The 13,348-nt window shown below is 43.2% G+C and overlaps 1 protein-coding gene across 1 annotated transcript; it reads left to right on the top strand.

Annotated features, from left to right (window-relative positions):
- The first annotated feature begins 939 nt into the window (after positions 1-939).
- Positions 940-13,141, top strand: LOC146965117 (nectin-2-like). The gene is made up of 5 exons (XM_085766210.1): positions 940-1,195; positions 6,996-7,337; positions 7,429-7,731; positions 9,996-10,095; positions 12,660-13,141. The coding sequence occupies exons 1-5, from the start codon at positions 940-942 to the stop codon at positions 12,859-12,861; spliced, it is 1,203 nt and encodes a 400-aa protein (XP_085622336.1). The 3' UTR covers positions 12,862-13,141.
- Positions 13,142-13,348: the final 207 nt, after the last annotated feature.

The following is a 13,348-nucleotide window of genomic DNA, read 5'->3' as shown; positions in this document are numbered from 1 at the left end:
CTGCTATATTTTCAATAAATGCAATGCCAATTGAAATACTCTAGGGGGGAATTATTGCAGCCTGGGATGATCTATGATGAGCAGCAATATCAGTTTTTAAAGCTTTAGTTTTTCTGCTATGGCAGATATAAGAAAAAGCTCCCATAGACTTCAATTATAATAAATTTACATTAGAATGTATGGGAGATTATCATACATACACATGCATGCACACACGCGCGCACATAGGCTACATGCACACACACACACACACACACACGTATACATGCACGCACACTCTCACACATACACGCACACCCGCACGCACACCCGCACGCACCCTATGGGGAGAAGGAGAAGGAGAAAGGAAAAGACCCATGAGATAATTATATTATAGACAGGAGGAGGCTCAGTGATGTCATGTCTTTTTATGCTCCATGGTTGACACTGATTCTGCATTGATATTTCAATTTCAACCTTCCTGATGGCTTGACAGTTTTGTTACAGTATAATTATTAATAAAGTGTAAAAAAAGTGGGAGTCGGCCGGGAGTGTGTTGCAGCTATTCAGGTGCACAAACCTAACGCACATCTCCAGCTGTCCCAGCAGTTGTCAATGAACTGATTACGTGCGGGGGGCGTGGTTAACTTACAAATGTTTGTATTCATTTGAGTCTGCAGGCCATGTGTAAGCAAAGTAAAAGAAACAGAAACAGAACTCTTTCGTTTTTCTGTTTCAAAACCAAAAAAAAAAAAAAAACAACGTTGTTTTTTCTGTTATTCTGTTTTAAAACAAAAACAGAATAACGTGGAAAATTAAGTCTTTGACTTTTTTTTTATTGTTTTGTTATTATGATATTTGGAAACATCACTCCACAGCGGCCAGGTCCCGGAGCAGCTCTCTCCACACCCCCCGTTTGCGTCCGCCCACCCCCACCCCCCGGCCGGAGCTCCGTGGTCCATGCCATCCCTGCCGTGCACCAGAGTTCCCCGGGTCACGCTGCTGATCCGCCCCGCGGAGCAGGCAGCTCGCAGCGGCCGCCTCCTACAGCGGATCGCTCCGTCCCGGATCGGGGAGCGACGTCGCCGCAGCCGCCACTGCCGCTGTGGAGCGCTGGAGGACGAGGCCGCTGCGAGCTGCCTGGTCAGCGGGGCGGAGCAGCAGCGTGACCTGGGGGTGGCATATGGATCACGGTGCACAGCGGCTCAGACGCAAGGTGTGGAGAGAGTGGCTCCGGCCGGCCGCTGTGGCCAGCTGGGACACGGATTATTCTCTCTGTCTTCATTGAACAAATAAATCATGTCATGCAACAGCCTATATATCTGTATCTCGTATTGGATTGATTGCACCATCTACTGGATGAAAATGAAACACAGAACAATTACACTACGCGTCACGTTACACGTAGTAGTGCGCACCGGGCAGATCAACTTCCGGCTGCGCAGCAATAGATTCTGCGACCGCACGCGTGTGTGAACGCCTAACAACATTAGTCAAACAGTGACAGACAGACGTGCACAATCTGCTTCATACGAACGCAGCTTCTTGTCACGCGTGACACAGTTTGCACACGTCGTTTCCGCGTACGCGTGAGCGCCTGACAAAAATGTTCAATCAGCTTCACGCGAGCGTTAATGCGTCCGTTCGCTAAAAAACGCATGAATGTTACACGTGGTCACTACGCGTAGTGTGATTACCGGCGTGCAGCAGTCATCACGCGTGAACGTGTGCGTGAACGGGGGGCAATTATAAGTCAATGAGGAAACTACATTACATGTCAGGCGCTGTCTGCTGCACAGGCGCCAAAGCACGCGGGTGTGACACGTCCAGTTGATAGGTGCGCACGTAATATGACACGATTGTACCGGCATGCGCACACACACACATGCACACGCGCGCACACACACACACACACACACACACAAACACATGTACGTAAGGTTGGTAGTCATGGCACGCCGACCTCACAACATCACTGGGGTCACACAGGGGTCACACAGGTCATTTCTTTCAACTTTCATCAAAGAGATGGTGTGTGTGTTTTGTCTGTGTGTGTGTTGTGTGTATGTGTGTGTATGCATGTGTTTACGCGTGTGTGCGTACATTTGTGTGCATACATGTACGTGCGTGTTTATTTTATGTTTATTTTAATTGGAGCGTTCCTTTGTTCTGTTGGCACCTGAAGAAGACCACACATGGTCGAAAACGTTTGTGCAAGTGCTAAATAAATCACTGTGACCTCCTTTAAGAGTGTGCGGGCAACCCTCTCTTTTTCTATTTTAATTGGATCCCCATTAGCAGCTGCACAGCAGCCACTAATCTTCCTGGGGTCCACCGTAAAATCACATAAAATCTGAAGAAAAGTGTGTGTACTCGCATGCGTGTGTATGTGCGTGCGCGTACGTGTGTGTGTGTGTTTGCGCATGTGTGCATACGTGTGTGTGTGCGCGCGTATTTGTGTGTGTGTATGCTGTATTTAACTTTTAACTTATATCTAGGTTGCTTCTTTGTTGTGTATATTGTCTAGACATTGCAGGATATATTTTGTCATATATTTTCCTCCTTGTATCCTATTTATTTCTTTAACTAAGTATTTTTCTCTGGAGCGGCCTCTATCTATCTATCTATCTATCTATCTATCTATCTATCTATCTATCTATCTATCTATCTATCTATCTATCTATCTATCTATCTATCTATCTATCTATCTATCTATCTATCTATCTATCTATCTATCTATCTAATCTCCCATAGATTCTAATGCAAATGTATTATAATGGAAGTCTATGGGAGCTTTTTCTTTATTCTGCCATAGCAGAAAAACTACAAAGCTTTAAAAACTGATATTGCTGCTCATCATAGATCATCCTAGGCTGCAATAACTCAGCCTAAAAATACTTCACCTCAGAGCCCCAAGGCTGCGCTGCTCACACACACCTGAAGCTTCACTTTTCATTCAAATGAACTAATGCGACTGCCACAATTGTTAGATCATCAACGAGACCAGCATTTATCTCCTAAAAATAATTCAACCAGCCGACAGAAAACCTCTAAAAAACCTGTGGGTAAGTTACTCGGCTCGTTTTCTTCCGTGGGAGGAGGACAGAGGTTGCCCGGCCGATGAGCGCAGCTCCCCAGCTGCAGCCTCTGTGACGAGCCGCTGCTGCCGCTCGTGTGTGGCTCTGCACTCCTCCAAATCTACATACTTACAGACGTTATATGGATAAACTGACAACAGATTGGGAATCTAAACTGTCACTTTCTCGCATGAAAAAATATAAAAATTTAAGAAAGTGATGTTATTTCTCTACTCGCTGCTCACATGACTGTTTAGGCTGCAAGACATCCGCCGACCGCCGCTGGTCGCAAGCGGTGGAAAGCCAAAGCTGTTGAGGACGCGCATGCAGCGTCATTTGACGTCACATCCACAGGACAGTGATGGAAATTCGGACCCAGAATTGCAGTGCATTTTGCAGCACACAGCCTGTTCAAGGCAACAGAGAGATACGCGAGTGGGCTCATTCTTTTTGGTTTTGAACGCTTCATCGCCCATTAGCAGTAAAAAACTTAAACGCATGTGCATTTCTTCACAAATCCTGCCTCAAGAACCTTTAAGGTGTATTTTGCATAACAATAGAAAAAATGCATAGAATATGATGAGTGTTTAAAATAGTCAAAAAATACACAACCTGACCAAACACGATGAGGATCACTATTTCCAGTGTGGAGAAAATGCGCCCCCTAGTGGACAAAAATGTCCACATCAGGTATGAGGGTTAAGTTTTAATATTTTTTCATGCGACAAAGTAACAGTTAAGATCCCAAATATACGGCCAGTTTATCCAAATGACGGCTGTTTAGAAGTTTGCTCCGATGTTTTTCAGAGAAGTGAAGCTCCGCAATGACCGGGCCATCACAGAGGCGGCGGCCGGTCTGGAGAGCTGCTCAGCCGGCCAGTTTACGCCGTCATCTCGGGAGAGAAAACGATCGCTAATTAACTTACCCGCAGGTTTTTAGAGGTTTACCACCGGCTGGTTAAATTATTTTTAGGAGATAAATGTTGGTCTCATTGATGCAATCTAACAATTGTGCCAGTGCTAATTCTTTAGATACATTGGCAGAATTAATCTCAAAGTATGTAAATTTAGAAATGATTGTTGTGGGTGATTTTAATGTGAACTGGCTGAGTGGCACCTCAGATTATATGAGAGATTTATTTCACAACTTTAATTTAACTCAATTTATCAGTGAACCTACAAGACCCAATATGAAGGACCAATCAAAATCATCACTAATTGATCTTATTTTCTCTAATAGAGTCGATAAGATAGCTGGTACTGGAGTTTTTGGGCTGGGTAGCAGTGATCACTGCCCCATAGCATGTGTGAGAAGTGCAAAATTAGAAAAGATGGGATCTCACATCGTCAGAAAGAGGAATACAAAAACTTTTGATGAGCAACTCTTCTGTAATGATGTAGCACATATTTTTGCCAATCTTGCAGTGAACAACAGTGATGCTCAGGTTGCTCTTTTGCCGATACCTTTATTTCTATTGTTGATAAACTTGCCCCTCTCAAGAGGTTTAGAATTAAAGATAGGATAGCACCCTGGTTTAATAAGGAGCTATCAGCCCTACTCTGTGAGAGGGATAAAGCCTGGTCCCGAGCAAGACGTTCAAGTGATCCTTCACACTGGTTACGCTTTAGACAACTTAGGAATAAATGTACTTCAGCCCTGAGAAAATCAAAATCAAATTATTACCTGAATCTCATCACTAGCTCCTCCTCAAACCCAACATTGTTCTGGAAAGCAGTAAATATGGATAAAAATAAAAATAAGATTGCTAAAATCCCACTACTAAACAATGAAATTGGGAACCCGGTCGCACTAAATGAGGCTGAAATATGCCATGTTTTAAACAAACACTTTGCAGAAGCTGCAACCTTATTTGATAAGGAGTATCCGGAACTCCACCTCAACAACTTCGATTCAGGCAGCTGTACTGCTAAGTCCCCCAAGGTTCACACCTCTAGTTTCTCCTTCCACCCATTCACTTGCAGTGAGGTGCTTGATGAATTACAGGCCATAAATCCTAAGTGCTCTACCGGTGAGGACAATCTGGATTCCTTTTTCTTAAAAATAGCAGCACCAATCGTCACCCAGAAATTAACAGACATTTTTAATCTATCCATTTCAACTGGAAAATTTCCGAAACAATGGAAATCAGCACATGTGGTCCCCTTACATAAAGGTGGAGATAGAGATAATTTGAATAACTATCGCCCTATTTCCAAACTACCTTGTCTGGCAAAAATTATGGAATCCTTGGTCAGCTCTCAACTTAAGCTTTTTATTTCAGACCACTCACTCTTAAATCCATATCAGTCTGGTTTCAGGGCCAACCATAGCACAATCTCAGCAATCACACTGGTGACAAACGATATAATTTCAGCTTTAGACAGGAGGTATCACTGTGCTGCTCTATTTATAGATTTATCTAAAGCATTTGATACAGTTGATCATCATCTGCTCCTGAGAAAATTAGAGACAATGGGGTTGGATGATATTGCGTGTGCTTGGTTTCAGAGCTACTTGGCTGACAGGCATCAATTTGTTAAGCTTGGCCATACAAAAAAAGATTTTTTGACTGTTACGGGAGGTGTACCACAAGGGTCAGTCTTGGGTCCATTGCTTTTTACTCTTTATATCAATGATATTATTCCTTCTTTAAATGGTTGTAATGTCCATTTTTATGCGGACGACACAGCCATCGACAACTTGCAAACTGCTTTTAATTCTTTTCAGGAATCATTAATCAAACATAAACTGGTGCTTAATGCAAGCAAGACAAAATATATGTTGTTTACCCGATCCAAAAATGTTGATTACAATAGTATCCATCTTTACACCAAAACTGGCTCAGAAATTGAGAGAGTCAAGGAGTACAAATATCTTGGGATCTGGCTAGATGAGAATTTCTCGTTCAAATATCATATTAATGAACTTATCTTAAAGTTGAGACAAAAAAATTGGTTTTCTGTACAGAAACAAATCTTGCTTTCCAATGCTCTCAAGAAAATTAATAATTGAAGCAGTGTTTATGTCCGTCATTGATTATGGTGATATCTATAGACATGCTGCTGCCTCAACTCTGAAACGTCTAGATTCAGTCTATCATTCAGCTTCCTGTGTGTAGCTATTGGACAGAAGAGCAGCGCTGCCTCGGGGCTCTGTATGTACAGAAATCACCACATTTCCAAAAAATAAATAAATATTTTACAATGAACCAATCAGTCTGCATTAAGTTTTATTTTATCAAACTATAGTTACGGTACACGGCTACACTACCATCTTTGGTTACAGTTAGACGTCAGGGGCACATTGCATTGTGGGATACAGTACGCGATGTAGACTGGTCAGATGCATACTGGAAATATTTTCCGAATCAGTACGACATCCGGGAACTTTTCACATACTGCAGATTTTACTTTTGTTTGCATATTGCATACTACATTTTGGCCAAATCAGTACGTACTAGCAGTATAGTATGCGGTTTTCGAATACAGCCTATGTGTGTTTACTGTGTGTATGATGCCCTGGTAACAGAAATTTAGTTTGGACGTCTTCTGTTAATTTCCATGCACCGGGAGATCAGGATGTTTACGGCGCTACGCGCTGGTGCTCATGGGAAATGGGAAAGTCTTCCTTCAGGCAAAACACTACCTAAGTATTGTGAAAATCGAGAATCGTGGAAATTTATTAGTATTGGTAGCGGTATATAAGAAAGTTCCAGCCTCGATGGCGAAATATGGTTTTGGCTGGGATATGTTCTTTTTCATTATTATGGGGATTTATACCTGACATTGTTGGTTGGTATGGTTGTGCCATAACCATAGCAGGCCCTCCTTTGTATCTGTGAAGCAAGGAAACACCTCATCAGGCTGAAATTACCAGTCATGTTTGTGATTACCAATCACCAAACCAACCAAGCTGATGAGTTTTTATGCCTCTTACAGCTGTCCAGGTCCTAGGAGGAGACCAGACTGTGGTGATTAAAGAGACCATAGTTTTACCCTGCAAACTCATCGACGGCACTGAGGACCTCACCCAGATCTCATGGCAGAGGAGGACAAGAGGAAAACCTAAGAATGACAATTTTTATACAATTCTGACTGAAGGCGGACCAAAATACGTCAATGGACATGATGATCGATTTAAATTTGCTGGAAACTTGGCTGAGAAGAATGGATCTCTCAAGTTATCTGACGTCACATTGCTGGATGAAGGCGTCTACACCTGCATCTTCACTTTGTTCCCTTCTGGAAATCACAAGGCTGAGATACATCTAAATATCCTTGGTATACTACAACATCTTCAGTGAGTGATTGTGAGAGAAGTGTTTTGTTTTGCTTACATGTTGATGTTTATTTGTGTGCAATAATCCCATAGTGCCTCCGGTCACACATGTGGAAGCTAATGTTCCTTTTGTGGGGGATGAAGAGGTTTCCTTAGCTACCTGCACAGCTGCTGGGTCCAAGCCTGCTGCCATGGTGACGTGGAAAACTGATTCTCTGGCAGGAAAAGTGAGAACAACAAACCACTCCACGCTAAATGTCAACAATACAACCACCACAGTGAGCTCACTGTGGGGGGTTCCTACCAGAGAAATCAACGGTGTTCAAGTCCAGTGTGTTATCACCACTCCGGCGCCGCCCAAAGAGAAAACACTGCCTGTCACCATACGAGTCCACTGTGAGTATAAAAATAGTTACTTTCCCACATGTTTTTGTTCTGAAGCAGCAAAACAGACCATATCAGGAGAGTCGCATGGTCCAAGTGAATACAGACCTTCCTTATAGGGCGCGCTCCAGCATAAACACAGACAAGACAAAAACAGTTTTACAATTTAGCAAAGTAACAGCATTAAAGCAGAAGTAAGTGGTCCGGTCGTTTTCGCTAATGCTGCGTTCCAGGCAGGCTTTTGAAATCGTAAATTACAGCTTCAAGTCACAACTTACGACTTTGTAGCGTTCCAGGCAACCCACTCGTGTTTTTCCGACCTGTTTTACCTGTGAAAGTCACTATAACGGCCACTCGTAACTTCCGACCGGTGAACTCGTACCAGATCGAACTGGTACGACTTCACGGTCGGAAAAATACGAGTTTCCTTGAACGCACCATAACAGTCCTCGCCCCTACGTCGCCACATTCACGGCGTTCCTTGGCTGCACACACAGCCCTGCATGCCGTTCTCTCTCCTCATTGGATAAAAACGGTAGGATACGATAAATGTTTTCTCCTCGGCTCAGAGCAGAGCAGAGTGACTGACAGACCCGTGTTTCAGACCAAACACTCTATGTAAGTGATTGCTGTCGGAAGATATAACTATTTAAGACTTATATTAACACAAATATATCACTTACTTCTGCTTTAACACAAAGCTAACAGTTACCTCTTTTGTCCAGATAGATAATGTTATGAACTCCCCTGGGAGATGTGAAGCAGGTGAAGTGTAAGGGCCAGGTGAGGTCAAGGTAGACTGATCCACAAATGCACAACACAGAAACATATCACGAGATGGGAGGTAGCTCACTTAACCTAATGAGTGGGCGGAGTTTGGTTGACCAATATCACCTGGGCTAGCGGAGGAAGTGGGAGACGACTTCCGGGGTTTCGAGACGAAGAGCAGCAGGTCTCCACGAGGAGAGACCATGCTGGCGACAAACACACACCTACACACCGCACCGAAGTCACACACCAAATGAACTAAGAACCAAGTGCCGAGTCGAGCGAGCTGGCCGGCTGTGGAGCTGCTGTGGCCGTGTAGCGACGGGGACGCCCTGAGCTACGGCCTCGCCGAGTCCAGTCGTGCCGGGTCGTACCAGGCCTAGAAGCGGTAACTACGGAGCGGGTAAGTGAAGCAACTCCCATGCTCAGGTAGATACACACACATACAGACAGGTACACAAACTCACGTCTATGCATACACTTGAGAGAGAGATAACCACAGGAGCAAGCGGGAGGTTTCAGGACAGGCATAGTTTAATAAACGTAATATCATGTTTCATGTACCAATGCAGTCCCGTTTGTCCGTGTGTGTTACAGATAATAACACATTGTTCAGGTCATCCTACCAATTTCTCAGTCACTCAGACTATTGTGTTTGTGCAGGACTCAATGACCACAATGTGTTGCTCCATTTGTAGCGCTTTACTGAACTGACGCACACCTTACATTTTACGATCTTGCCGTAAATCACTGCTGTAAACCTTAAAGACACAGTAACCTGTCAATTGCAGCGCATAACCTACCAGTCCAACAGATTGTCGGATACCATTTTTGAGAGTTTTATTCAGTCTTTCCACCCCCCCATTAGCCTACTCTCTGGGTGATACACTGCCGTCCTGATGTGCTTGATGGACCGCAGCGTATACATCAGATACACACACACAGATACACACAGGTAACCTAATGTGATTACAGCTCCTCCATATCAGTGCTTATAGAAAGATGATCATGTGTCTATTTGATCAGCTCAGTCTTGACCTTAAGATCCTGGGTTTGATTCCCATGTTGACAGAGATGGAATGCCCGGCAGTAGCCCCCTGTGGGCCTATCAAAATTTCCCAGAGGAAATTTTCTAGTTTTATTTGCTATTGCTATTTTATTATGTATAGTTTGTTCTTTATATTCATATACTATATGTTGTTATCGTCACTGTGTGTCTGTGTAATGCTGCTGCTGCACTGTAATTGGGGGTAACTTGGGATCAATAAAGTAAAATCTATCTATCTATCTATCTATCTATCTATCTATCTATCTATCTATCTATCTATCTATCTATCTATCTATCTATCTATCTATCTATCTATCTATCTATCTAAAACAAAGAGGCCCATAGTTTTATTATCAGCTTGCATCACGGATCCAAACACTGTGTTTATTGTGATACTGTAATAGTACCAGTACTTTCTCAGCTACAACAATGGCTGTGATTCTCTCTCTGTTTCTTGCAGATCCACCTGGAGAAGTAACCGTTAATTACACTTCCCAAAACTCAGTTGATTGTGTGGCTGAAGCCAACCCACCTCCAGAATTTACCTGGTCAACAGTCAGGTACAGTTGTCACAATATGGAAATTTCTTAGAAAACAGACAAGGCTTTTTTGTCATTGACAGTGACAAGTTCACCTTTTTTTATGATGACAAGACAAACAGTGTCCAATGTTGATGCAGCCTCTGGGGTAATGAAAGACTACCACTGGTGCATGGTCTGATAAAACCTATAAACACAGCTGTGTCCTGTTTAACAGACTTGAGTCTTGACTAACATTCACAAATAAAGGCTAGGTGGAATAACTTAGGGCACACACACATATTCTCCTTACACATATTTTCACTCACACATTTATACTTTTTACTCACACATTCATACATTTGTATCTCATAAATGTATTTTCACTCTCATAGGTATGAATGTATGTAAGAGAAGAATGTATGTATGTGTGAATGAAACGGAAGGCAGGTAATTTATGTTTACATACTCCAATACAGTAGGTGGCGCTATGCAGGGTTCGTTGTAACTCTGAATGGCTGAGAAGCTGAAACAGAATCATGTTCAGGTCTTGGAGGTGAACATAAGCATGGAGGGCACTTCAGGATGCCACTGGTGTCTTGTGAAACATTTTAATGTTGGCATCGGACCTATTACCGTCCTTAATTCATCTGCATCTGTCTGTTCACATGGTGCTACTTTCAGAGCACCATCAGTTAAATCCCTTCCATTGAGGAATGTCCTGATTAATTAAACTCCACGTTGTGTTTCACTCCTCCCTCGGTATCCACTCTCCTGCTTTCTCAGAGTGTATGTGAGTGAAATTAAAGAATGCACGTGTGTAAGAGTAAATGCATGTATACATATATATATATATATATAGTTCAATATATATATATATATATATATTTTTTTTTTTTTAGATGAATGTGAAATGCGAGTGAGAATGAGGCCCCGTCCACACGAACCCGGGTATTTTTGAAACCCTGTGTTTCTCTACACGGTTTGGCCTTTCGTCCACACGTAACCGGAGTTTTTTGTAACCGGAGTCCAGGGTGAACTTTTTCGAAAACTCCGGTTTCAGCTTCGTGTGTGGACAGGAAAACCGGACATTTTTCATAAATCCCCGCCTCCCCTTAGTTACTGTTGCTAGCACGTCAAGCTTCTCGACGCTGACCATGCGCTGACCACTCAGACGCTACTGTGAATATCAATAATCACTAAACATGCGGACACTAATACAAAATCGCGTGGTCACCATATGTAAACATAATGCTGAATGCTGAATATATGGAAGGAGAATGAAAGTGGATGGAGAATATATGTGTGTGTCGCGACCACGCGCCACCCTGGCAAGTTAAGTTTCACAATTAAGGCTCTAACACGTCTAGGCTTCAGGGCTGACACAGGTGCACATATTTCTATTACTAAAACCTGGAGTCTGGTGGGGGTTCGCTGCCATATAGTATAATGTTTGACTCACTGGCTGCTTCTCGCCCATCACCGGTAGCTTGGTCGGCGAGTCCCCCCCCCCCCCCGGGCAGACCGGCGTGCAGCTCCAGCCTCCAGTGTCCTGCGCGTATCGACCTCCGTCCATCGTCATGCGGTCGTGACTATGTCAGTTCATTTGTGTTTAGACGAGACAATAACTAAACAATAATTCAATCTTGAGGTGAAACGTGTCCTTTCTCATCATCAAGTTCCCTTGACTACTCAGCGGGGCTGCAGCCTCGTCTCCACGCGGCTCTCACTTTGGCGTTTTCCCAGCATTCCTTGCTCCTTCTGCTCACGTCAGACTTAAGCGGACAGGTAACCAGGCAACCAATCAAAACATTACACAATATGGCAGCCCCCCTTCTCACCTACGCAAGTGACCGTAACAGTGTGTAAGAGTGAGAATATGTGTGTGACAGGAGTTGCCTTTCATGAGGTTCTTTTAACTTTGTGTTGCTATTAGAAACAGATCTTCTGTGATCCTCACCTCATTGTTGAACGTTCAAACAGTCTTATCCTATGAGCCTTCATGTGAAGGTAGAAGCAACTGCAGGACTGTCACAACTCATTCAGAGGCAGAGTGATGTGTTGAGTTAGGATTCAACAGCACAACATGCGGGAATGGGAATTCACATTGCTGATGCAGTACACACAAGTAGTCTCCACACACAAGTTTGTTGATTATTAAAGGTTGAATATGTAGAATATTTATTAAAAGCTATATTTTTTCAAAAATAATACATCCAGTGGGCGTTTAGAGGGGTACAGAATGAAAGTATTGCTTTTCCATAAAAAATCCTGCATAGTTCTCCTCTGTTGTCCTCTGATCAGGGTGGAGTCCCTAGCAACGGCCCGTTTTACCTAGCAACAGTCTGGCAATCGACTGCTGGAATTCTTTTTCTGTTGTTGTTCTGGTAATCTTACTCAACCTTTAAGTTCAGTGACTTGAACAGGCCTGCCTGTGGGAGGATAAGGGGTTTTCCAGACTGAGCAGCCATTTGGAAAATTGTGTGGAGGAGACCGTTTTAGAGCGAGGATATTGAGTAGAGGAAAGAATGACCTGTCAATGTTTTTTTTGCTCTGTTGCTGCCAGTTTAGTCTGGTTACTGAACTGTCTTGTTTTTCTGCTTCAGGCCTGACCAGTCATCATCTGCAGCTGTTGTACAGGGCTCAACACTGGACATTGCTAGCAAGGATGGCCTCTACCAATGTGAGGCATCTAATAAATATGGGAGTGGCCGTGTTTACCTCCATCTGCACAAGTCAGGTGATGTGCTAACTTCATGTGTTTGTGGGTTTCTCAGAAAGTTGTCCACGTTTTTGCACTTACTATAATCCTTTTGTGTGTTTTCAGCACATTATGGATGTTTGTTTACTTCTAACCCAGGCCCATAAATAATTAATTGTTTGAGGAGATAAGCTTGGATATTTACTGCTGGAGTAGAAGTGCTGTTCTGGTTGCATTGAAGGATCAATTCACTCAATCACTAAAGAATTATCCCATTTAGTGATAGAAATGGCTCTGCCTGCAGCTGACAGAGCCATGGAGCCGGTTGCTACACAACCCAGCCATTTTACAAAAAATGCTGTGTCTACTGTACAACGGATCAAGACAAAGCTTACTAAACGCTTATAAATGTTGCATGTCATCCGGCCGTGGTTATTTCTCAGGCTATTTTCTAATTCAGGGCCTGTCAGGACATGAAAAGAAAAGGCCTACTAAGGCATTAACTGCATGGTTTGAATGAAGTTGGTTAACCAAATATAATGTGAAACGTGACGCAAGATGCATTGAAATGGCCGGTAAATACCAGCGCTTGTA

This window comes from Trachurus japonicus, chromosome 21 (assembly GCF_045865225.1).
Source record: "Trachurus japonicus isolate A0001 chromosome 21, Traja_1.0".
NCBI lineage: Eukaryota > Metazoa > Chordata > Actinopteri > Carangiformes > Carangidae > Trachurus > Trachurus japonicus.
This window is presented reverse-complemented; position numbering and strand designations above follow the sequence as displayed.